Below are 26,007 nucleotides of genomic sequence, written 5' to 3' on the forward strand. Positions count from 1 at the left end.
GTGTTACATGTAGGCCCTATGCAGTAACGTTTCCCCTGATGACAGTTTGTTTGAACTATTTTAATAAACCATGGTGAATTTTACAAACACGTTGTTATCAGAAACTTCCCAGCTAGTTCAACAGGCTACCAGCAGGCATTTTCTAAACTTCTGCAACTGAGGATATTTCCCAGCACATAACCTAGTTCCAGAATGATGTTGAGGATGATGTGGCAGTCTAAACTTCATGCATGATAACCTTATTACTCATGTTTAATCCAGTAATATAGTTATTTGTTACCAGGAATCTTACTGTTCTTTCAGTAACCTGAATTTAAGTTATTAGGCCATGAGCATTACAGAATAACAGCAATTCTGTTCTAACAATAACAACAAAGTTTAAGGTGATTAAACCAATTTGCTGAGTTAAAAAGACGTAAGTATGACTGTGTTTTATTAGAACAAAGGTCTGTCTAGCCTGATATGCTGTCTCCAGTAGTGTAAGGAAGAATAAGAGCAGGGCAGACACATGATACTTCCTTCTAATGCTTTCTGAGTTTCTGGTTATTTTCTGTTTGGGGAGTTTTTGAGTCAGATGTGGTTTGTAACCTTTAGTGGATTTATCTTTCTTGTTTAGTCTTCCCTTGGAACCATGTAATTTTCAAGTGTAACCTTGCTACCATGATAAGGAACGATGATTTGTTTTGGTAAAGAATGTTAAAGGAGCAAGTAAAAAAGATGTTAACAGGGGCACGTGGAAGAAAATTAATTTTATTGTGCTATCTCTGTGTGCATAAAATGCCATCGATAAAGCTTAATGGCTATGAGACACTATTTTTAATATTACCAGAACCATTTCCAGCTGGGAAGACAGTAATTCATTAAGGAGAATGAATAGGATTTTAACTATTTAAAGCAAAGTACTGAATTATACTCTTAAAAGGTACAGAGCATTGCTAACGCATAATAAGCATGTTAACATTTCTTTGTAGTGTTCTCGTAATTGCATTAATTAAAATGCAGGATATGATTTACATTTATACATAAGGGGTAGCTTCAGGTTCTGTTTCTTCAGTGATCTTTGGCTTTTGAGCTTTTCAAATCATTCCGCCACTCACTGTTGTTGACTTTTAATGTGAAGACAGGCATTAGCAAAGATTAAATACTACGATCATCAGTGGAGCAGAACACTTAAGTACCTATTGGATAGCTATTAAACCAGCAGCGTTGTCTGGAACAGAAGCCAACTGGCCTGCACCTATCCTAACAACTCAGGTGCCTTTAGGCGGGGTGGCTGCACCCAGATAGTCTGTTGGGAATGCTATCTGCTGCATTTTTGACTCCTAACTGTGTCCCAGTGCTCTTTGGAAGAGTGGTAGCTGGTGCAGGCCAAAAGCAGTTTAGCAATGTAGAGAATCAAGTTCCAATGCCTGGGAACGTTTTCTGTCTGTTTGTTGTACTGATACAGCCATAAACCACTTGAAGGTAGGGGAGGCATTTTTAATCAAAACTGAGACTAGTATGATTTGGTTTTAAGTTAATTGTAGTTAAGTAGCCTTACAAATATGGGACTGACTTCACAGTCTTTCAGTGAATGCTTCATGTTGAAGGTGCACCTTCCATATACTTTAGTTTGTTACCCCTTTTGTACAAGTCATGAATGTAAACACCAGGATATGCAAGAACTTAGTTTCCCTCAGTTTAAATTAAAAAAAGAAAACAAAAAAAACCACCCCCAAAATCACAACCCCCCCAACAAGAAACCACAAAGTTCCTAATAATTTCAGTTTTTCTACTGTACATACTCCAAACGTACAGCTGTCAAAGCCATATGGTGACTGTGTGCTGTGTTTATTCTGAGTCCTTGCAGATCTGTCAGATAGGTTATAGGTCACTGAAAACTGTTAACAGAAAAATATGTTGAGCAAATCTTTTTGTAAGAAAGCTGTTAAACATTAAATTAAAAATCGTAATCAATTATGTGAAGTTGATAGTCAGGAAAGAATATTCCTGGTGGGTTTGATATGATAGGCTATGAGGAGGAGATGCTCTAAGATTTAGTCAAAGTTTGTTTACAGGTGTGACAATGACATTTCCTGCTTAGCTTCTGTCCACAGATAAAGTCTCATGGGCACATAGGTTTTGGCATTAAAATTCCTTATGTGAATATTTTGACCAGTTAAAAATGAGGAGTAAATGGGAAGAAGACCCTCTCCTATGAGGGTCTTCGCATAGTGTTTTCTTCTTGCAAACCGCAGTACTTCTTCCCACTATTTTTGAAGAGAGAGCTGGATTAGGAGATGTTCTATTTCTGTAGAATACTAAGTGGTTGCAGCTTTTTGCACAAGAAATTTTTACCCTAGCTAGTTCAGGTACGGGCATGAGTGAAGCTCAGAGCACAGACTAATCTCCCAGGTATCTAATTAGCTTTCCAGACAAGTTTTTTTTTTTTTCACCCTACACTGAATTCTGTACTGCCACATTACATTGTACTGAAGTTAATGATTTGCCCATATAGCTATAGCAGCTAACTTTCTTCAGTGGTGGAAGTATAAATGTGCTAGAGTAAGGATTTCTAAGGTAATTCTGATGGTTATTCTAAGGTTATTTCAACCAAAAAAAATCCCCAAGCAAACAAAAAACCCCAAACAAAAAACAAAACAAAAAAACCCACCACCACCACCAAAACAACAACAACCCCCCCCCCCCCCCCCCCAAAATCCCAAACCAAACCAAAACAAACCCCTTGTAGTATGATTGCTAGGTTCTATAAACTCCAAGTTAGAGTTAAGTTCTTAAGCCTGTGAATGTTAATTTGGAAGGTTAATCTTTTAAATTAAGGGTGCATCAGAACTTCAGTTAGCAGTTAAGAGAGCTAAAACCTGATCCTAATATGTATGCTGGAGATTTGAATGAAATTATAGTCAGCAGATAAGAGCTTTTTCTTAATCAAAAGACTTATGCAGATTATTCTTGGATTCTGGAATTGGCCAGTCAGTTGCCACACTGACATCTGGAACAGAATTCCAGGTCAAAACCTGGAATTCAAGCACAAACTGTTGAACTCATTATTTATTTGGAAAATAATACAAGGGCAAACATCTTCTATTTGTTTGAATAGTGTATAATTAAAGCTCTTAAAGGAATTCAAGTAACACTTTCTGAGTTTGAGAGGCTTTTTTTTGTGTGTATCAGGATAAAAATGTATGGGTGTTTTTTTTTTTTTTGAGAAATGTTGGGAACATACCTGTTCAGGAAACTTTAGTTTATCTCTGCTAAATAATAATAATAAAAATACAGCTGTCCTTATTCTGGAAACAGGAAGTTGTTTAGCTCAGAGATGCAGAAATAGTCATTCTCTTAGCTTTCTCTGTGAGGAGAGTTTAGTAAAAATAATACAGTATTTTAAAAAAGGGGGGGGGGCAAGTGAAGATTAATTTGGTAGTTAACTGCTCTGGAAAGATTTTACTGCTGATATATGTTCAGTGTTTTTTTCTAGTGGCACACTTATTTTGTGCTGTGCCTGGGCATTCCTTCTCTTTGGTATTGAACTGAGAAAGATGAGCAGCATGAGAACAACTTGAACTGATGTGGTTGGGAGACAAGATCTACCCATTTCAACTCTCCCACCGGCAGTCTTGTGAATCCTTTGCAGAAGAGTCCCTATCAAACTTCTCCAGAGCCCACCAGAAGAAAGGTTTTGTTGTGACAATAAGTAATGAAGCCACTTACAGTACCATGCCCACCCAAACACAATAACCTGTTTTTTAAACCATTTATCCTGTGTTTTGATGACTTCTCTTCCCTACCAGAATTTTCAGTGATAGTCAAGCATGCAATACATGGACCTGAGCTGAAATCCTAGCTTAGTCTGCAAGATCAGAGAGACAATTGTATCTGTGTGGGACACTTAAATTGAGGAGGCATATTTATGGTTGTTGATTAAAGATATTTTAAAAACTTGTTGTGTAGACTATTTTTTTAAATGGGGTTTTATCGTATTTTCTGCTTTCTAGTTAATGATACCCAGTGGGTTTGAGTGTGTTCAGTATGATGTTGAAAATAAGAGTGAAGTTGACACAGAGGAAGATCTGTATGGTTTCATTCTGTTCTTAGGGCATTTTTCTTAAGTGGCATTAAGCCAAAATCAGGACATTGTGCAAGAAAAAATTAGTTATGTTTTAAAAAAAAAACAAAACTGTGCCTAAATTGAGTAATAATTTGAGTTTAAAAAACATTTGCTTAAAATTTCATGCAACTAAAATATATTTTCCACCAATTTGTTATGGTTTTAAAAATGAGGCATTTGGCACATAGATTCTCTTTTATGAGACAGTACAAATAGCTGTAACAGAAGCTTACTAAGAATAACTGTTGTATCTTTAGGTCCCCTCTAGTATTAGGAGAAATTTAAAAGCTGTTTTTGAAGAAGTATAGACCCAGTTTAGCACAATTTGCGTCTGTTTAAAGAAATAATAGTAAGAGCCAGAGACCCACTATCAACTAGACTGAGGACAAGTCCTAAATTTGGTGCTATCCAAAAAATCAATCCAGAAAGCTTTTTCCTAGGAGATAACTAACCTTTGGGGGGGTGTTATTTTGCTTTATTGCTGGTACCGATAGCCTGGCTGCCTGACACCTGAACTTAGTCATGTGTATGTAAGTACTCAAGCTCAGAAGAGGTTACCTGGTTAACCTGTCAGGCACCATCTGGTCTTGACTACAGTTTGCAGCTTTGCATTACAGTGCTCAGGGTGTGATTACATTCAGGCTAAGGTCTGGAGCTGATGGTGCGGCTGGGTTAACCTGTGGGATGATGCTGGTGCATTTACATTTCTTTTCAGGCGTATCAAATACGATAGACCTAAGCCTGGCATTTAGAGCTAATGTTGAGTTTCAGTTTGGCAGAGGTTAAGGAGGCCTGGGTTTGGACCGAGGTCCTGAGCAGCCTGGAGCTACCTGATTACCTTTCTTAGGCTAGAAGGAAACTATATAATTTGCATTTGTGATGGTGGTAACTCACAAAGTGCTATTAGGTTGTTAATGTAGCTTTCAGAATGAGTCTTCAGAAGAAGCTTGAATTAGTTTTAGACAAACATATTCATCTTGTGTTTTGCTGTTGGCAGGAGGATCTTCCAAAGTAGTTTGAGAGTTTTCTTAGGTGTCCTGCTGAGTAAAACATCACCTTAGCTGCCAAACAGAGATCCCATACAAAAGCTGGGGCTCCCCTCCTCTTCTGCACAGATGCTGAAAGTAAGGGATTGTTTTGTTCTGAAAGGTGTTGATTGGGTTACAACTTGGTCTGATGAAAACAGAGCTGCCTGGGGGCTGTGTCTCTGTAGGAGATGAACTGAGGCTGAGCCACATGCGGTCCCAAAGATTACCTTATAAACAGCAATCAATTCAGGCAGCAGAGTGCATATTAAGGGCCTATTAACTTGCTCGGGCCTCTCTCTGGCTTGAAAAGTACTTGTGAGCAGACAAACAATAAAAGGGAAGGGTTGCCAAAAGCTATGGAAGGTGCATCTTGCCATATCACTGTTGGTACATCTGTTGAGTTGGGGATTTATTTCCTACTAAGCATCTGCTTAGCTTTTGAAGTACATATTAAGGTCAAAGGAGGGGAGCTTGAAATGATTGCATAATGTTTATTCTTTTCTTTGAAGATTTTAAACTTTAATCATACAGCATTTGGACATATTTAACAAAGGACAAACCTACATGAGTATTTGGCAAACTTCCACAACTTATAACATGCAGTAGTTGCAGCCTTAGAACTTGGATTTAAAAATACTTTGGACCTTGCTGAAACTACGGTTTGCGGGTCCATTTTGTAATATGTGTATCATTCTTATTGCATCTGTGACTTTATTGCACTGGTCATCTGAATGTGACCAAAAATGAATTTACAATTCATCAGTCTCCGTGTGGCTCAACAAAAGAAAATCTCTAGCATTCCAGTGCCATCAAAGAGGGATTTCTGGGAAAACAGAAGTGTCCAAAGAATCTAGCAACAGGACTGCAACAGATAATTTCCTTATTCAGAAATGTGGTTTCCCCAAACTCCTTGTGTTCTATTCACACTTCTAATAGCTGCTTCTATTTCATTTTAAATTATTTGTGAACAAGAGTAAATCAAAACGTTCATGGTTCTTATAAAGAGTTGCATAGTTTTGATAGGCATTAGGCTTAAAGAGCAGAGTGCTGAGCTAGTGGATATAAGCTGTCTTGACCTACCAGTAGTGGTGATCATTAATAGTTCTTTCAGCTCAGAGTTCTGCGTCTGTGCAGACTTGTCAGTGTGGCATCGCTGATACCAGAACTGAATATCTGCCTACATGACAGGGAAGGTTACACACAGAAAATTCAGTTAGTTGTATTGTTTTATTGCCCGATCTACTTAGAATAATCCTCACTGACATGGATTGCTTCCAAAACCCACATATTTCTTAAAGCAATCATTTTGGGTACTTTACAAAAGACCATTTTTATTTTGCTGATGCAAAAAGCCTGAAACCACCTCTATATGCTAAAAAATGAAAATTCCTGAGTTTTGGTTTTGAAGTTGCTGATCATAGTGTATTTGTTCATATTTTGTACAGGACTTAAGGATTAAAAGATTATTATATTAAAAAATTAAAAATTTAAGAAGTATAGTTACAGAATAGCCTTCTGATTTCAGTGTTACTGTTAAATGTACATGAGCGTTACAGAACTGCTCCAGTCACGTGGGTAAGGAAATAAAGATTTTGGTAACATAATGTGCTAAAAATGAATACAGAATGAATGAATAATGTGCTAACAATGAATACAGACTTCTTGTATGTGTTGCCTGTAGTCCCAGTTGTATTTATGCACAGAGGGAGTTTGGTAGTTCAGCTTGAAAGACTTGCAGTACAAAGAAGCTTATGATAGAATGTATGAATGGCATTATGTATGTGATCTTTAATGCTAGTACCTTGTCCCCTCCATTTTCCCAAAGCTGTGAGGGTGACATGCCTAGCTGTTTCATGGGGAATACATCTCCATTCTACAGATTACTTTTTTTTACGCCCCCCCCCCCCCCCCCCCCTTGCCTGTAGATTTACCATGACAGGGTATATCCTGTCTCTATGAAAATTAAGAGATTGCTGTCTAATGATAAGGGTTTAATCTGCAACGAATCAGACATGTGGAAACTTCTGTCTGTGGAATTTTCTGTTTGATCTGAGAGGAATGCCCTTGCTGTGCCCTTCCTGTAATGAAAGCAAGGTAGAGTGAATCAAAGTGATTCTAGATAAGATTGGAATGTGTGCATTGGTTATGCCTCTATTATATTTGGTGTTGCAATTCTGGTCTTATGTATTATTTTACTATACAAGAGATTAACAGCATAGTTCATCTTTTTAAAATATACCTCTTTCTTTCTGTTTTAGTTAAAAGTACTAGTTTTTTATTGATTAAATTCCTGAGTTAATTACTTAGGTTTGAACATGGAAAGTCTTGCTCACAAAAGCAGATATTGTCAGCAAAATATTGAATGTGCTATGATAGTACAGCATGTTTTTTTGTTACTGTAAATAAATTTACACTATTCACTAAATCTTCTGTCTTAAAGATTTTTTTGGTGTACCAGTGTGAGAAATGGCTAAAAGTTTCTCTCCTTGTCTTTATTACACAAACAGTTAATGATTAACAAATGTCCAGCTGCCTGTGCAAGGAATGTTAATTACCTTGGGGAGGGAGAGAGGGAGGGAGGGAGGGAAAGATGACTATGCCTTTGCATAAGAAGTCTGGTATCATAGTTCCCTTTGAAGGTAGTTTGAGTATTACAGTACCAATTTTAGCAGATTAATCAGGAATGAAAAAAATGACCTATGCTTTTCTCTTTTGATGTCTGATTATACGTATGTGCTTCCATACCTGTGCTGCTAGCTAGTACAGTAACATTTTGAATTGCCTGGGTTTGTCCAGACCATTTTAAAGTAAAAAGTGTGTAAGAAGAGATGATAACTTGTTAAGAAGTGGATTACTTTGTGTACAGATCTAGAGAAAACATGGCTCAAAAAACAAAAGTGATAAAATAAAATTCTAAACAGTTCACAGTCACCACTATTTTACACCATTCCTTATCAGCTTTCTGAACAAGGACTTTGTGTTAAATAAGTACAGAAGCCCAGAGATCAAGAACTGTGCTTGCAAATATTAAAAAAAAAAAAAAAAATAATCGTAGAAGTTGCACTTTTCAATTAGCTTTTTGCTTGCTTAAAAATGTTCATGCCAAATGGTGAAATTTAGTAGTGAAATTTTGGACTGACTTGAATCCTCCCAGATACAGATAAAGTAGGTGTGAGAAAGTTCAAAAACTGTTAGCAAAACATGAGTTGTCGAATTGTCATTGACTCAAGTGACACATCAGTTTTGATGTGCATTGTTTAATAAGAAGTTAAGAGAGTGATGATTACAGTGAGAACAAGATTACTGCAGATTATGTGGATTAAGTTTGGAGTGATATTGATCCAGCATGTGATGATAGGAGGAAATGGAGTAAGAAATATATGCCATGCTATGCCTGTAATTCCAAGGGTGATCAAAAAATCCTTTGGAAGTTGAGTTGTTCAGTCTAGTCAAACACAAGAATGGCCAACATTTGAGAACGTATTGTTGAGAACAGTCATGCACAGATTCAGAGATTTGAGAAGGTCACCTGGTGCAACTCCATCTCTAGTCACTGCAGATTCTGTGAATGTCTTAAAGAAGGAAAAAATCTTCAGTGGTTCAGGAGCAAAATGCATTTTGTGCCTAAATGGTCTACTCATTACCTGCAGTATTGTAGTGTTCTTTCATTTACACTGAGTGTACTAGTGTAGACAGAGTTGATCTAATTTTATCATGGCTCTATGACAATTAAACTTCCTGTTTGGTGGAGAGTTATTCACATCACTCATTCTCTTTAGTATTGTTACTAAAGGTGCAGTTATCTTCAGCAAAAAATGTTTCTGTAGGGAATAATTAAGAGGTTTCCAATGGAAATTCTAACAGAGAAACTCTGTGGTCTGTTTATCCAAATGCTTGCAAGTTCTACTATTAAGCAATAAATAGTGAATTAAATTTATAGATTTTTTTATTTTTAAACTATTAACTTGCATTAATTTCTGCTACCTTTAGTCATCTTTTTCTTCCAGAAAATGCTGACTAAAACCATGCAGGCAGTTACCCATTATTTATGTGAAAAAGACTGAACCCATCTCTCAACAAGCAGCCAGGGCACTTACAAATAATATGCTTGAACATCTAAGAAGTCATTTCTAGTTTTCTAGTCACAAGTCTCCTTTTTAGATATTAAGTATTGATTCTTCAGTGTGCATGTAAGTATTTGCTTACAAACAGAGGATTTCTCATTTACTTGATACAGTAACCATAACCAAAGAGAATGAACATATTTTTTTTAACCCCAAAGTTCTTTGCCTTCGTGACTCTCCTGTCCTGAAGTTTTTACTCAGAAACAAACAAATTCAGAAACATTTCTTTGTATGGCCTTTTGTTTGTTTTGATTCATATGCAGAGGCAAATAATAAAAAAATTAGTATAACAAGTACTGATCAGTGTGGAATCCCCTCTGGATACATGAGTAGAAATAAAGTCTGAATAAATAAACAAATACTTTCTAGGTTAATAAATCAGACTTTGTCAGAACAAGGATGAAAATTTCTTTTGATGCCACTGGTTCCCAGATGCTTTAATCTCATGACTTTGTTGATTTGCTTTGTTCTCCTAGCACTCACATGCCCACTGGTAAACCAGCTCTTCTTTGTACACCTAAGTCTGCTTGGGAGCAGTGTTTCTGTTGACAGTAATTAAGTGCCATTGTGTATTTAGCTACCTGCTGCAGTAACATGAACAGCAGTAATAGCCTGATTTCCAGTATTCCTCAACATGCTGCTTGCCTATTGATATGTATCAGTATCTTTTCTTGCTCAGAGCTGGTCTGGGAACTGTCATTGTTAACTAGCAGTTTCTGCAACTGGAAGTAGTCTGAAGACCAAAAGCTTGAAGCAAAATTGCAGCAGTCCAAAACACAAATCAGTATATATAACACACACATGCTAAATGACAATTTTTTGCATGTGGGTTAGTCATGAGCCAGTGTTACTGTGGAGCAGAGCTGTAACTGCTCCTTGCTAAAGAGTAGGACTGCTCTGTTGAACTTGCTGGGCCTTCAAAGTTACTTTTGCAGAAGGGAATACAAGGTAGGCTGCAATTGTTTAAATTGCAACCAAAAAGGGAATCTGAGAGAAATGCTGTGTATGCAGGAGAAAGATTCTTGGGGTAGATGGAACAATTTTCCTTACTTAAGATGGTCATTAAACTTTTGAGATTTACAGTCAAAAAGTGGGTATACTTGTTGCAGAACTGTCCAGGTATTTTAATAGTTTGCAGAGGTCTAAACAGCTAGATCCTTCTGGATCAACAAACCAGTTTCTGTACAATTAAATGTGTTGCTCTTGTGCATAATTGGCTTCCCACATGTCTCATTATTTTCATTGTAGCCTCTTCTTCTGCCTAAGGGGGACTTAGGTTAATCTGTCAAGTCCAGTTAGTTTTGAAATTCCTGGGGCCATTTGCAGAGGAATTTCCCCTTCAGAGGCTCCTCGTTTCCCAGTTAAATTATTAGAGTGGTAATATAACCACTCACATTGTCAACAGTTCCTTAGTACTAGGAAGACTGACAGTGAAGTTACAGGGATTTTGCAGGGTGAAGCCAGAGTTCTAAAGAGCATATGCGTGTTCATTTGTGTGTGTATACAAGATATTCTTATAAACTTTAACAAAGAACATCACATTCATCCTTTGCATTTCTTATGCACATGCAAGTACGCATACATTCTAAAAATTTGATTATACATTTCCTTGTCTTTGATGTTCATAAGCAAACAAACAGTAGGCCTGTAGAACCCTTCACTTGTTTCTGAATTACCTACATTTCAGTAGAAATTCTCTTAGTCATGAAACTGTAGTAAGAGAGCAGGATTTAAAAGTAACTGAATAGTGTAACAATATTATCCCAAAGTATTTTAGCCTAAACATAGTTACTTATTCTAATTTTATGATACTGTGTAATTGTATTTCTTGCGACATAGAAACCAGTTGTGTCTTTACCTGAAGACAAAAATCTGTCCTGAATAAAGGCATGGATGACTGGAGCAATGATTTGCATCAGATCCTGCAAACCTTGGTCATGTAACACACTAAGAGGAGCTGCTTTTGTGGATGAGAGCCCAGATGCTTGGTCCAGAATCTGCTGCAGTTTGTTCTGTTTTCACTAATATTTTATAAACCTGCTGTAATGCTGATGTAGTAGTATGGTCATGTTTTTTCAGCATCCTTTCTCTCAAATCATGAATGACTGCTCGTGTTAACAGCAAAGCTTGCTTTACTTGTGTTCTCTTCAAAGAAACGTAGATCGTATGTGGTTGTATTACAATAATTTTTCCTATTGGCATAGGAGTTAACATTTCAGTTCCCTAATGTGTACTCATCAGGGGGTTTTTATGTCTCTCCATATCGAGCTTTAGCAACATGGTACTGTTCCTCTGTATAGCAATTGTATTGCCTGTCTGAAAGCCTGACATACAAGCAGCCTAGCTGACAGAAATAAGCTGGAGCTATTAAAATAACTGTAAATGAGGCTGACAATAGGAGCTGTCTGCCATTGTCCCAAAAGATTTTCTGAACTGGAAGTAATCAGTTGAGTTCTAAGGCAACACCATCAGGGATCTTCTAATTGCAAAAATTCCCCCTTGCCACCCCCCGACTTCCTGAAAGCAAGATCACAATCTTTGTGGACCTTAGCAGATTTATTACTTTTAGCCTTGACTACCTAGTACTGAATTATAATTTCTGGGCATAATCTTTTATGTAGACAATTTTAAGAACATGTTTTCAGAACTTTTTTTCTTTTATAAATGGCCTAAACGCTGTGTTTTCCATTCATTTGACTTGGTTTTGTACAACTGTGCAGAAAGCAATGCGGCAGGAACTGGAAGTCAAAATGTTGCTGTGTCTAATTATTTACAACTCTCTCTTGCCCCGTATTTTGTTCTACTTTAGGCATTTAACTAAGACGTGCAAAACCTGTTTTCTCAATGTTTTAAAATATAGTCTGTGTTTGGTGCAGAGCTTTGACTATTCACGTCTTTGTTTCTAGGCCTTCGTGCTATCTCTAGATGCTTGTTTAAGCAATAGCTGCTCTTAAGTGTTGAACATTCTGTATTTCTTCACATCTCTCTGTATCTACCTTATTTATGCTGCATGTAGCAGAGATCAATAGCGACCCTTTCTTTCCCTCTGCTTGAACACAATTCAAATTACTGCTGTCTGTTCATAGCTCAGAAGTAATGCATAAACTGTTCTGTGTTTTAAGTTTTATGTCAAGGTCTGGATTTGACCACATGCTGGGGCTCTCTGGATGCCAAGTTTTTGCCCCAAAATGTGTTTTACTATAAATGTGTCGGTAATTTCTATGCATTTACAAAAGTGAGTCTGCAAGGTTTGACTGGACACTGATACTGTCTGATTGTTTCACCAGCTACTCTCTGTGTTGTTCCATTAGTGTCATATGCAGAAATTGTTGAATTTTGAATACAGTAGGTTATTTAATGGAATTTGGGAGGTTTTGAAAACTTGTACTTCTATCAGATTTACTGAAGGTATCGATACAAAACTGGATTTGCCTATATATTTCATTACCTCCAGACAGTTCAGTGAAGTTACATTTGAGATATAAAACAAGTCATCATTTTATTATGATTGAGGTTTTACTTTGCTCAATTTGGGTTTGTTCAGTTAAAATCTCAAATCAGTTCTAATGATGGTGGTTCCTATACTCTGTTAAGGGTTCTGCGTGCTCTGGAGACCACATATGCTCTGCAATGATATTCTTCCTCTTCCACCTCCCAGAACTTGCAATAACTGGTCCCTGGAAAGAGAGCAAGCAGTAGTGGACTTGACATGTTGGAAGGTCTTGCAGCTGCACAGTGAAATAGCGTTTACCAGTTACAGAACTTGTGCAAATTCACTACAGTTCCATCAGCTTAGTGATACTGCTAGTGATAAGTTACTCGAAACTTCCTAAGCCCTGATTTGTTAGAAAATGAGCAATTTGTCCTTGAAACAGTAGCAAGAGTTGCTTTCCATTTAACAATCCTGGCTAGGCCTGATTTCTCAGCTGGTAGTACGCAAGACACAACTTGAAATGTATACAGCTTTCTATTTCAAAGAGCTATAACTAAAATTTTGTTCAGTTTTCTGGGAATCTGCCTTTATAAATGCTGACAAAGGACTTGTAATTCCAATATGTTACTTTCAGCTTGTTTTCAGTATTTTTTTCCTAGCTTCTCCTGCGAGAAATTTTTCTCAGTGTTCTCTGAAGCAGAAGTTGTAAAGTTTAAGTTTTTTCATTGCCTTTCTTCAGTACTTATGAAGAAGAAATGTTATATATATAAAAAAGTGGATTAAGATCACTATATAGAAACTTACTGAATATCTAAACAAATAAATGTAAAATCTAAATATGTGACAAACTAACTACTAGAAGGAATGTTTATATCGATGACAGATGTTAGGTGACGTTATCTAAGGACTTTTGGGGTGCATGTGAAAATCGTAACTCTATAGCCTGCAAACATAATTTGTTGCAGAGTTTTTCAAGGGTGGTTGTGTTTTTGTGGGGTGTGGTTTTGTTTGGGTTATTTTTGAAAACATTAAAGTACAGTTAACCAGGATGCATGTAAAAGGTAAAGCCACCAGATTATTTAAAAAATAAATCATAATGTGGTAATTTAAGATTCAGCTTTACTCAGGCAAAATAGAAGAATAATTGACTGGTCGAAAAGAAACAATGAAACTATTTCAAACGAGATTGAATTATTAGTTATGCATATTCCTATTCTTCAGACATGTTTGCAAACAATCTGGATTCTTCATGAGTTATGCAAAATGCAATATCTATGGTTTGTTGCTAGGTTACAGTCTTCCTAGCTGTGCCTAATTAATGCTCCTGGAGAAAGAGGAGAGAGAAGAGCAGTGAACACTTCTTGTTCATGTGTGATTCAAAGGCAAGCAATAGTTGCTAAAACTTTCTGCTCCTCTTCAGGGCTGCGACCAAGGATTATTTATATTCTGAAACAGTACAGTTTAATCTGTGTGAATCTTCAGATGCAAGAAGTCTGGTATGTGAGTAGCTAGTTGTCAGTGATAAGCTTTAAATTGCTATGGAGTTGAAGAGTAAATCATATTTCTCTGGGTGGCTGTTGCACTTTGTTCCATAGAGGCGTAAACACGTAATGCGTATGTGATGCAAGTAAGGAAGGCTAGCACTTTTCCAGCTCAGTTTATTTATCAAAAATATTACTTCTCTTAAAAGAGAGATTGTTTATACTTCTTAAAAGTTCACACTGCCTGCCGTAGGTCTTTAGCATTTCAAGAGTTAGAGTGCAGTGCCTCTCTTGGCATTCTGCCCTGTTTATAGAGTGGATGAGCTGACATTTCACTTCTGCAAAAGGAATCTCATTCCATTCCTTCTTTAGAAAGAGATTGTTTCAAGGAGTTCACAGGATGGAGATTTTGGTCTTTTCAACTGACATTTTAAGTGCTGAATAGTTCCTTGTCTCTGTGGCAGGACATACTTGAAATCTTCAGTGCTTAAGGATAGTTGGTTTGTTTAGAGTGAAGACTGGTGTGATATTGTGCTGCCTTTGTTTGTTTTGGTTTTACCAAGTGGTTATTACTTGACTGATCAAATAATATTAAATTTTATTGATGTTAGCGTTGGATGCTATTTTGGAAGCATTTAGGCTTAAGGCTCAGTTGTCCCTTACACACTGGTGCTTGGTAGAGGCCTGAGTTACAGTAGCACAGCAGCCTCAGGGAAAGAAAAAATTTTTTCTTGAGAGTTCAGTAGGTTACATGTTTCAAAACCTTCACTTTTGTAGAACTCTTCGTGGCAGGTAGGGTTGTAGCTGTACTTGGCTGCTGCTTCAAGGCATTTCTCAATGTAAGGCTACAGTGGTGGCCAGAGGTTATCAGAAAGAAGTTAAGAAGTTAACAGAAATACAGATAAATTGGCTAGAGGATTTTTTTTTTAATTGCTCGAAAAGTGGAAAGAATCTGAGCTATGACACTTGTCACAATTAGTAATAAAATCACAGTTTATACTGAGTACTACAGATGGGTGTAGTACTTGTAAATAGTGCACTCCAGTGTGTTGTAGTCTGTTTTCTCTTGTGCAGGGTGGGTGCCATAACTATTAATAAATTTGCTTTTTTTTAAAGTCACCTTGCTCTCTCTTACTATGTCGGACAGGGAGCATAAGGTGAAGAAAAAAAACCCACAAAAAAACCATGCATAATACACAGGATTGCACTTGCCAGCTGTCCTGATTTGACTGTGCCTCTAGAAGTTACTCAAGGGGAAAAAGAGGACGAAAGAGTATGGATGTGTTCCTCTGAGGCCTCTGGCAACTGCTGAGAAGCAGACAAGCATTGTGTCTTCTCCTATGCCAGATGCTCTTTCCTGTTTTGTTTTGGTTTTTTATCTTGTCAGCTCTATTATAGCCTCTGTATTTATACAGCTCAGGAAAATGCTTATCATGTCATGGCAGGTAATAATCTCAGAAGGAGAGGTGTATTGCAGGAAAGGCAAAAATAGAACATATAAGAAGAGACAAGTAGGAATAAAAAGTCTGACAAGGAAGTCATCTGCACTCATCTGCATTTGATCTGGACAGTGCTGAAGAACTACACTGTCACTAACTTGCACCAAAAAGCAAATTGTGGGTTAGAACAGATGCTATTTTAGATAAGATGACCTGAGCAGATATAAAAAATTAATTAAAGTGGAAAATACCAGCTTCATAAAATGTTTTTGGTTTTCTGGCCTATTCTGGTTGTGCAAGTGTGGAGATTTTAGTAACAACTTAAACTCTGTTGTGAATTGCATCACATTAGAAACCAAAGTATGATAGTATTATATTTAGTAAGATTTTACTTAAAAAACAAAACAACCAAACCACTAATCAGTGAGGGTGATGTGATTCTTTCTTTGTTTTAACAACAACTAACCAAAGTTCCACAAAATGTAAAGCAGAAATTTGACCAGAAAAACTGTGAACTTCTGGGAGTTGGGGTTCTTTGGACCCTTGTCCACATCAAAAGCTAATTTCAGAAATATTATTAAATTTCTGGAAAATATATGCAGCCTATCTAGAGGTAGCAGAGATTCAAGTAGTAAACTGCAGTATGTCGTAAGCATTTCCCTCAATTTTATTTTTAATTCAAAAGATTGTGCAGACCTTTGTGATAGTTTACACTGCAGTGACTTACCATTTATTTAGAATTCAAGACAAAGTTGCAGTCTGTGTTGGTGTGTTGGCAGACTAGTGCCATTGAGGGACAGCATGCCTCTGTGTTTAAAACAGGCTTAATCCACTCACTTTTAAAACTTTGATTTGGATTGGTTGTTCAATGAAGGTCATATTTGATCAAAACCTTTGTTCATGCAATTCTTAAAATATTGCCTTTTTTCCCTCAGAGATGGCTTTTAAAGCAGCTGAAGAAGCTTTTTGATTTGCCCAGCTTATTAGAATTTAGATTAATTAAGTTTGTAATCAGATTTCAAGCATCATGTTCCAGGCCAGGGATTTCTCTTAGTTTGTTTCAAACGTCACTCCCAGGGCAAATTCTGCTAAACTGCATTTTCATGCTTTGCTGAGAAATGATTGCAGGTTTTGATTTCCATTACAGAATCATTAATATTGTTAATGAGAGTTCTCATGGATAAGCACACTTAAGGAGGATCATCCCTGGGAATTGGGGGTATTATAGTTTGAGCATTTGTTAATTAGATAGAATTGGCGTATGTAAGACTGTCAGATTTGAGGTGGATTTATATGTTTAATTTTGTTTTAAGAGTGACTTTGGTTGTAGTGACTTGGGCTGTTGGATTTAAATTGGAAGTAATGTTGGTTCTTGCCAAGAGTCGGGTTAACATTCTGATTTTTTCCTCGGTTGCTGTAGTCATAAACCAGCCTGTTCCTCCATATTGAATTCTGTCCAAAATCTATTCTATAGTATTCACTTAGCACTTTTGCCTTCTTTTAATTAAATTGATAGAAAAGTCCTATTGCATCAAGTCGGAACAGTATCTAGTCTAAAATTTCAGACGTACAAATATTGTAAAATCAGCTCTGATGTCCTCTTGCAGATGACTGAGAAACATTTCGTCAGAGGTCTTTTGTACTCCCCTCTGGTGGTTAGAGACTGAATATGAATTTCTTTTTATTCTGACCACCTGAAAGGCTTCCAGATTGCATATCCAGCCAAGTGAAAAATGTTTTTGGAATCCTCACTTCACCGTATTTTATGAACAATAATATTTACAAGTCTTTGGGATTACCATACATGCTAAAGATTCTTTAGTGGTGCTCTGTGGAAGATTCTCTACTTGTCTTGCTACATAAGAAGCAAATGGTTTGTAAAAGTTAAAATTACTAAATTGCCTCAGCGTAGAGAATGGATGGGAAATTCGCTGATTAAAGATTTTTCTGTGAATGGGAGAAGAGTTAGAGCAGAGATGGAGCTTTTACAGCATTGAAGATACAATAGAAGCACTTAAGCTGTACTCCCTAAATGTGCTTTGCACCACTTGAAAAAAAAGTGGAGATACTTTCTAGGAGCCAAAGTATGCTGTTGAAACTGATGATACTGATCAACATCTTACTGGTGCTTAATGGATCTAGCCAATTGCAAGGTTAAAACAAATTAACTCTTACTTAGGTTGTTTTATTACTTCTCTTTGGTAGATGATTTCCCATTGTTTTTCTCTCTGCTGTCTTGAGAACCACTAGAACTAGAAGCCAGTGAATTTATGAACTCCAGGAGTGCTGGCTTTCAGACAGCATACAGTATGATGCTGCCCTAATATGTAAAATAGGCCACTATAGTCAACGTTTGCAAACGCAGAAAGTTGGCACATCAACCAATGACACTTTAAGGACTGGTTCTAGACCTGTGATTTGGTAGGAGAACTGTCGTTATCTTTGTTAAAAAAGCCCCAAGTAATCTTACTTAAATTATTCTTCTTTGGGCTTGTGGTTTTTAGGTGGTGTAGTAGACTACTGAAGTTTACATGCATTTGTGTTCATTATTGTTGCATAGAAATTAAAGATGAAGCTATTAGTGTTCTCGTAGGCAAAATCAGGAAAGATTTAGTGTTAAACTTGAAGAAGCAGGAGCAACTTCAACTAGAGTAATGAGAAAAGGATGGTGTTTTGTAGTTACTGATGTAAGGTCAGATTGTACAGTAATGTTAAAAGGGGAAAAAAAACCCTAAGTACTCTGTGTAGTTGTGTGCATTTAGTGTTGATTGTGTTTTGTGACATAAGTGCTGATGCAGAACCAGAAGAAATTCAGGTTTTGATAGTCAGAGCTTCCCCCCACCCCCAGGCATGTGCACTGGATCAGTATCTGTTCCATTTTATTGCTGGGTGGAAACAGCAGGAAGAAAGCTGAGTCATTATTAATAGACCAGTCATCCTTTCCCTCGCTGTGCCTGCAGCTTCGAGTGGTGAAGGAGAACTAGGTGTGGTGGCCTCTCCTCCACTCCCCTCAATGTGTGAGGGGTGAAGGGAAATTTTTGCTCCCTATCTTCCTGTCCCCTTTTGCATGGTTTTTATATGGGAGGAATGTTATTTTGAGTGTTCAATACAGTTAAAGTAATCCACTTATGTGTGATGCCCATCTCTAATAAGTTTTCCAACTTGCATACATCCCTGTCTATTCCATCTGTTTTGAACTGTAAGTGGGGTACATGAAAGCTTTTTTAAGTACCCTTTATGCCTCTAGGAAATGTTCATTCAGGAATTAATCTGTTAATTAGTGTTAAACAGTTATGGAGGCATTTTTGCATATCTGCCTGATGATAAAATCACTTTCCTGAATGCTTTCTATTTCAATTTGGAATTATAAACAGCATATACAGAAAAAATGTTCACCCAACAATTCAGGATCTGTTGGGTGAGAAACATGAGAAAAATGGAAAAATAATTTTAGTGAATGAGATTTCATGTTACTTTGACTAATGCACGCTTGGAATGTGGATGACCGTGTAGGAAATCGGAGACATTCTGAAAACCAGAGCTACCCTGTTGGGTAAACATCTGTGTTACATGATGTGCTCAGTGGTCAGATGATCACACAGATTACAAGCTTTTCATTGAACATTTCTGCAAAAGTCAGTGTAAAATATACAGAAATAATGTCATATATGCAGATCTAATTTGAGATGAAAAATGAACCAAAGAATAAAGTTGTCCATCTTTGTTGTATTGTACTGTTAGCCACTATCCCTATAATCTTTTTACATATTTCTTTTTGAAATACTGTTGTTGGGGTTTTTTGGTGTGGTACTTTTTTCCTTTTTTTCCCTTGTGAAGTATGTGACTTAAGAGAAAGGACACTTGAGAACTGATAGTCCACAAAAGCAAAATAGGTTCAGTTTTTTTCCTTGAGGTAGGCTTTGATAACTAAGGTGGTAGAATTTGTAAATGACAGGTGAGCAGATTGCAGGAGGAGAGCTCCATTACCACAAGAGTCTCTTTTTATGTTTCTTTAAAATCAGGCAAGGCTATCTTAAAATTAATCTGCCACTTCTGATGTAGCTACTGTTAAGAAAGCAGGGCAGGTGTAAAATGATAACGGTTGCTCAATTCAGCACATAAGCCTGCCCAGTGTGTTCTGCACGGATCGCAAGCAACAGAGCAGCATTGCTGGAAACCTTGCTAAAAGGGAATTAATACAGTCTAGTCTTGTGTTTAGTAGGACAGGAAGGTTTTACAGAATTTTCCAAGGCACACATGGAGTTTACCCAGACTTAAGATGAAGTGCTTGCATGCCACATCCAGCATTTAGGTTTTGAAATGAGGCCACAGTAACTAACAAATTTATTTACTCCCAAGCAGCTCTTCTGGCTGAAGTAGGGAGGTGCAAAAGGTGTAACATAAGTGAGTTACAAAAATAGAATCCAGGTAACTGCTCAAGGCTGCGTGTCCATATTTAAGAGCAAATTTATGTACCTTAACAATCAGAAACTATGCAGGTATCCAGCACAAATCCAGTGACTACATAGGATTTATTTTTTTTTTAATAATAAAACTGCCATCAAACAAAATGCAAATACTGAGATGAAGAGACTGGAAGTGTAAAATGTCAATATCCTTAAAATTAACACCTTGGCTTAGTTTTTGATGATGTTCCCCTGCAAAAAAGAAAGGAAATTATAAAGCCACCAGTTTGCTTTCAAGAAAACTTTTATAGACTGTATGTAACGCATGTATATTTTTCGAATTGCAGTGCCCCTCCTTTTTATCCCAGTTCTGAAGCCTTTGACACTACATAAAACCAATTTCCACACTGACATCTGGTGGTAGTTCTGAAATGCTGTGTTGCTTGAAATGCTATATATGGATATTTTGCAGGTCTAAGCATTAGATGCTATCTCCTCCAGCCCTTCTAAAGTGATCTTATTGACATCTTAATTTCAAACGATCATCATCAGACCTTTATGCAGCTTCCCACAAAGCAAAAAAAGTAATGAATAAATGAGTAATTCCTCAATATTTATCTCATTTTGCTCAGCCAGTATAATGCATTTAAAAAGGTGTCTGGGGGTGTGAAGGAAACGATACTTATAGTTAATTCCTTTCCTGTAGAACTCCTGTAAAAGCACAGTGGCATAGTTTTATCGAGGTCCTATTTTACTGATGGTGTATATATATGTTGTGTGGAGTAAATGAGTTCAGGACAAGGGCCACATCATGCATAGTCACATTATGTGGCTGTATCCAGAGTCCAAAACTGGCTGTCATAGTGATAGTTTGACTCATCTCAGCTCCAATGCCGATTAGGCCTGGTGTGTCTCAGTATAACAAACAGTAAGAGCCATGACAAAGCCTTTCAATGTTCCACAGAAATGGTTGCAAGGGCTTGCTCTGTCCCTCACCCTGATCCTCACCCTCACCCAATCAGGTTTGTTTTAAGTTGTATTTAGAAAACATCTCAGATTGGACAACCTGTAAGAGTGGCTGGATCAGGAAAAGGAAAGTGCAAAGTTTAATTGTGCCATGGCTCCACGAATCTGTTTGATATTGATCCCCCATCAAAGAGGTTACACTGCATCACGTACCCTTTTGACACATGCGTATTATGGCTGTTATGAAAATAGATCTGTATTTCCTTCACAGTGGATAAAAACTTGAGTCCCTCATTCTTTATTTAGTTCTGGCTCAGACAAACTCCTGTAGACTCAGCAGACAGATTTTTATCAAGTTTGTGAATTGTGTAGCTGTTCTGTAACTGGTAATTCATTTTATGTGTGTAAAATTGAGCTAAGTGCTGCTTTCCATTGCCAGAGTAATGGCAGCCATTGGTTGGTCCCAGTGCTACAAACATTAGCTTCAGGTATAACTTTTGTTTTCTTTTCTGTGAAATTTCTATGTGAACCCAAATAAACAGATTAAAAAAACCCAGTTAAATAATTCATTTGGGCACATAGATAAGAATGTTTCACGTTTAAGTAGCTCCTCACTAATATGAATAATGGTAAACAGTTCAAGAGTTTGGCATCTAAATCAGATAGTTTAATATGATATAAATTTCACTATAATCAGTGATGAGTAAAGAGGGTCATTCAAGTCCCAAAAGACTGTGAATTACTCATTACGTTTAATCTTTTAGGCAAAATAGCTTTTATGAATAGTGCTAATTGATCTGATAAATCTCAAAGGATGTTGTAAAGGAAATTAAGTAATATATTGTTTTCATATCTGTAATGCATAATTGTGAAAACTGTTGTAGTAATTTTATTTTTTGTGGCTTCAGGTTAGCCTCAATATGTTTGTCTGTGTATATTAACACAGCTTGTAGAATCAATGTCAGTTACTTTGAACTTGTATTCATTTATATTTTTTCGCTTATTTAAGCTTGTTGTTTACTCTATTTTCACACACTTGGACATATTTATTGAGCACTTTCTATTTATCTTTCTTCCTGTTAAACAGGTATTATTGAGACTGCAGATCGCCTGGATCGTGAGACTACTTCACATTACTGGTTAACTGTTTATGCAACAGACCAAGGCATTGTGCCTTTATCATCTTTCATTGAAATCTACATAGAAGTTGGCGATGTTAATGATAATGCTCCTCAGACCACAGAACCAGTTTATTACCCAGAAGTCATGGAAAACTCACCTAAAGATGTATCTGTCATTCAGATTGAGGCATTTGATCCAGATTCTAGCTCAAGTGAAAAATTAACCTACAAGATTACAAGTGGCAATCCACAGGGATTCTTTTCCATAAACCCCAAAACTGGTAAGTACAATACAGTGTTTTATTTTACATATGAATGAATTTGCTGTATTTGCATAAATTTTGCATAAATACATAAACCAGGCAAAATCAAGATCTTTTGTTTAACATTGTGACCATGCTTTCACAATAGTTAACCTGATACCTTGGGCTGTGTCAATATTAGTAAGTTATACAAACAAGTAGAAGAGGATTTGAGAGTGAAGCAGTTGGTTCAAAGTACTTGATATCCACATCATGTGCATTTTGGGAAGGTTTACTTCAGAGTAGCTCCACTCTAGACTGATCAACACTCATTTGCTTTTTTGCTTTGGTAGTGCAGTAAATATACTCTTGGAATATATATTTTAGCTTAGTTTCATCCAAACTGTTTTTAGCAGTCTCAGTCTTCTAATTTTCACACATAGGTGTTTTGTTGGGCTTTTATTTTTCTGGGTAGTGTTACTCTAAGCAATGCAAGCCATTTATTAACTGAAAACTCACTTGTCCCACAGTCAGAAGGGACTATCTTTGTAAGTAACTGTTGCTGTTGTAAGAGATACAAAATCTGGAAGATAATTTGCAGGTGTGGTTGTTATGTAATGAAAAGAAAGAGTCTGAGTTCAGTGGTTGGTTGGAAAGCTTCAGAAAAAACATACTGAGGTTTTAACAGGAAAGTACAAATACAAGAAACAAGTGACCTTTTAGTAACTGTGAATTACAAATACTGAAATGTGTGTAGGGCAGAGAGACAGGAAACAAATAAAATAATCCATTTTGACTGAAGCTACACAGCAATTTTAAAAACAGTGTAAAGGTTGCCTACCACCCCTTGCTTCTGAATGAACGTAGAGAAAATAGCACATATACTGGATGTTTTCCCACAGATCTTTCCTAATGGTAAAGAAGAGTTTTGTTTTAATTAATGAATATTTTGCTGGGTTGGGCGCAGCTTAGCTTTTCGTATGTTGCATTTAGGTACTATTTCACAGTACCTATTACAGGAGATGCTTCTGATTCACTCAGCCAGAAATTTATTTTCAGAATCTGGAGATTTTTAGAGTGGAGGTGCTGTAGAGGTGTAGAGAGGGACTTTAATCTGTAACAATCCTAGTAAGTAGAAGGGAGCAATAGAAGCCTTATTCATTTAGCTCTTACTCATTCATGGAGGGAATTTCAGGGGATTTAAAGGAGCAAAAATTGGGTAAAAAATATGTTTTGAAAGCTGGGTTGACACTATGGCCTTCATTCTGTTTCCTGGTTGTTTCAGCTCAGGGTATGAAAGACTTGCATGCTGTATCAGCTGTAATTGCTGTATCAGCAAAGTTCTGAGTGCAAACACAGGTATGTTATTTGGGTTTATTTCTGACAATAACTTCTTTGTCAGCATGTGCTGCATCTGCTTGTGAAGACATTGCCAAGAGGGACATATGAAATAGAGATCTTTAGCATAGTTAAAGTCTATATCTAAATACTCTATTTACAGAAGCGTTGGTTTTAGAACAAAGGCAGCCTAAAGAAGTAAAACAAGAAAAGTTCAACCCCAAAGTCTTCTAAAGTGAATGAAGAAATCCTCTGTGTGTGTGTGCTTTATTTCTATTTGTCTTTCTCTGCTTACACATGATGCAAAAGGAAAAATTTTCCACTCATCTTATCTACTTCCTCGCCCTTTCTGTTTTTGAAAAGTACTGTTTGCTTGCTACTTTGATTTTTCTTGTCATCTGAATCAGTGATATTGATAACACTGGGAGTAAAATTGCGTGTGAGTTGGGTGGAAAGAACTGAGTGACTGCAGTGCTCAAATTGCAAATGAACATAAACTCTACCTACATTAATTTACTCTTTACTGTATAATTGGCCAAGTATTTTTGGTTGCTGTTTCCTTATTTTTCTGTAGCTCATTTTCTCTTCCTCTTTTTTCTGGTCCTTTCCTACTCCTCTGCCTTCTGTATCATTATGCAGCATTTTCCAAACTTTTTTTTTAAAAAGACACTTGCATGCCTCCTTTACCTAAGTTTGGATAGAAAAATTAGGGCAGCAGGAGATTGTGGCTTTTCTTCAGACAGTTTGTAGTTTTCCGCAGTAACTCGCTACCGATCTCATTTATGTTAGAAAGGGAGCTTGAGGGAGCTCAACACACTAGATGGTGAAGTGGCAAGGAACACTTAATAGAAAGCTAATAAAGATCTTCTGTCAAGAGAGTTTCTTACCTGCCTTTATTGTAGCATGCATACTGTAGAAGCAAGCAGCGTGGTCCTCAGTTCTTCTTAGCTCTGTGTTAAAGGAGGGGAAAAAAAAAACCCAGAACAAAACACCAAATAGAAATAATTATTTAATTATATTTCAGAATACAAGCACTGAGAAGAAAAGAGTCTCCCTCCGATTTACATTCAGCAGGAGATATTTTTTTTTAAATATAGTTAAAATCACAGGGATAGGTAAATTTGATGATATCTATTACTGTTAAAATTGTATTGCTAGATAGACACAATAAACATAGAGAGGAGGGGAAGAAAAGAGGTGGGGAGGGGAGAAGAGAAACCTCTTTGGCTGGTTTCTGTTGTGTTCCCAGAGTGCATTCCTATAAGTTCAATGAATATTAAATAGCTGGCTCATGTATATTGTCTTCCTATTATATAGGACACTGGATTTCATGCAATCTAACGGGCTGTCTTGTTTTTCCTGTATGTGTTTGGTTTGAAACTGTCAACCTGCAGTAGGCACTAACGAAGTGATGAGTTTTGGCTGAGGTTATCAGGATTGTAACTTCCCAAGTCTCTGTCTGTTAGAAATCAAATACATTTAACCTGAATAGATCTTATTTGGGGTGAAAGCGCTTCCACTAGGATTGCGATGTTAAGGAGTTGAAAAATCACTTTAAAAGACACTAGTTATTGTTGTAGTTATAGCACAGTGTATTTTATCTTCCTCAGTTAACTAAAATAGGTCTCAGCTGAAGAGTACATTTGACTAGAATTAGTGAGATCAAATCCTGTCTTGTTTGCTTATGCAGGTATGTTGCCCTTGTTGGACCTTGTGAGGCTGTTGTACTTATCGTACTGTAAGGTGTTTGTCAAAGGAAGAGAAACCTTCACAGGGCCCCACGTTTCCCTTGCAGCCAAAGGGGAGATAGGGCTGGAATATGAATCAAGTCTTTAACTGTATCCCATTACAACATTGAAAGTGACAGAGTAAGAGAGTTAAGCGTGTGTGACGTTGTTACTTCGGGCCACTGTGCAACCGCAAAGGCAAACTGAGGACTGCAATGGCATTCAGTCCGAGTCAAGGAAAGGCTAGTGTTGGGATTCTTAAAATATGTGGCGAGTGCTAAAAATATGTTTCAGCTGATACTATGTTACTGTCACCTCTCCAGGTCAAGGATCCATCTTTTTCTGTCTCTTTATAGAATTTAACACTATGGTATTGTGGTCCATGGCTAGAACTCCCACACATAATAGTAATAGAGATTATAAATAGCAATAACTTATATGTAACCCATGTCAAGTAAAATATTGCTTTCTGTTCTGTGTAAGTAGCTAATTAATTTATAAAATTTTATAGGCTCCACACTAAGATGTCTGTGGTGTTGTGCAATAATGCTGAATTTTTAGATGGTGAAACTGACTGACATGGACCTATGTAGT

At 36.9% G+C, this 26,007-nt stretch overlaps 1 protein-coding gene across 4 annotated transcripts in view; it reads left to right on the plus strand.

Annotated features, from left to right (window-relative positions):
• FAT1 (FAT atypical cadherin 1) overlaps nucleotides 1-26,007 on the plus strand; it is a 115,412-nt gene that overhangs the window by 16,579 nt on the left and 72,826 nt on the right. For all 4 annotated transcript variants that reach the window (XR_012042475.1, XM_072861462.1, XM_072861463.1 and 1 more), the window contains exon 3: nucleotides 22,073-22,387. Coding sequence is in view for 3 of the 4 variants with exons in the window: in XM_072861462.1 (XP_072717563.1) it covers nucleotides 22,073-22,387 (315 nt within the window). In the remaining variant the exon portion in view is untranslated. The remainder of the gene's footprint in view (nucleotides 1-22,072; nucleotides 22,388-26,007) is intronic.

The sequence above is a fragment of the Ciconia boyciana genome, chromosome 5 (genome assembly GCF_034638445.1).
Source record: "Ciconia boyciana chromosome 5, ASM3463844v1, whole genome shotgun sequence".
Classification (NCBI taxonomy): domain Eukaryota; kingdom Metazoa; phylum Chordata; class Aves; order Ciconiiformes; family Ciconiidae; genus Ciconia; species Ciconia boyciana.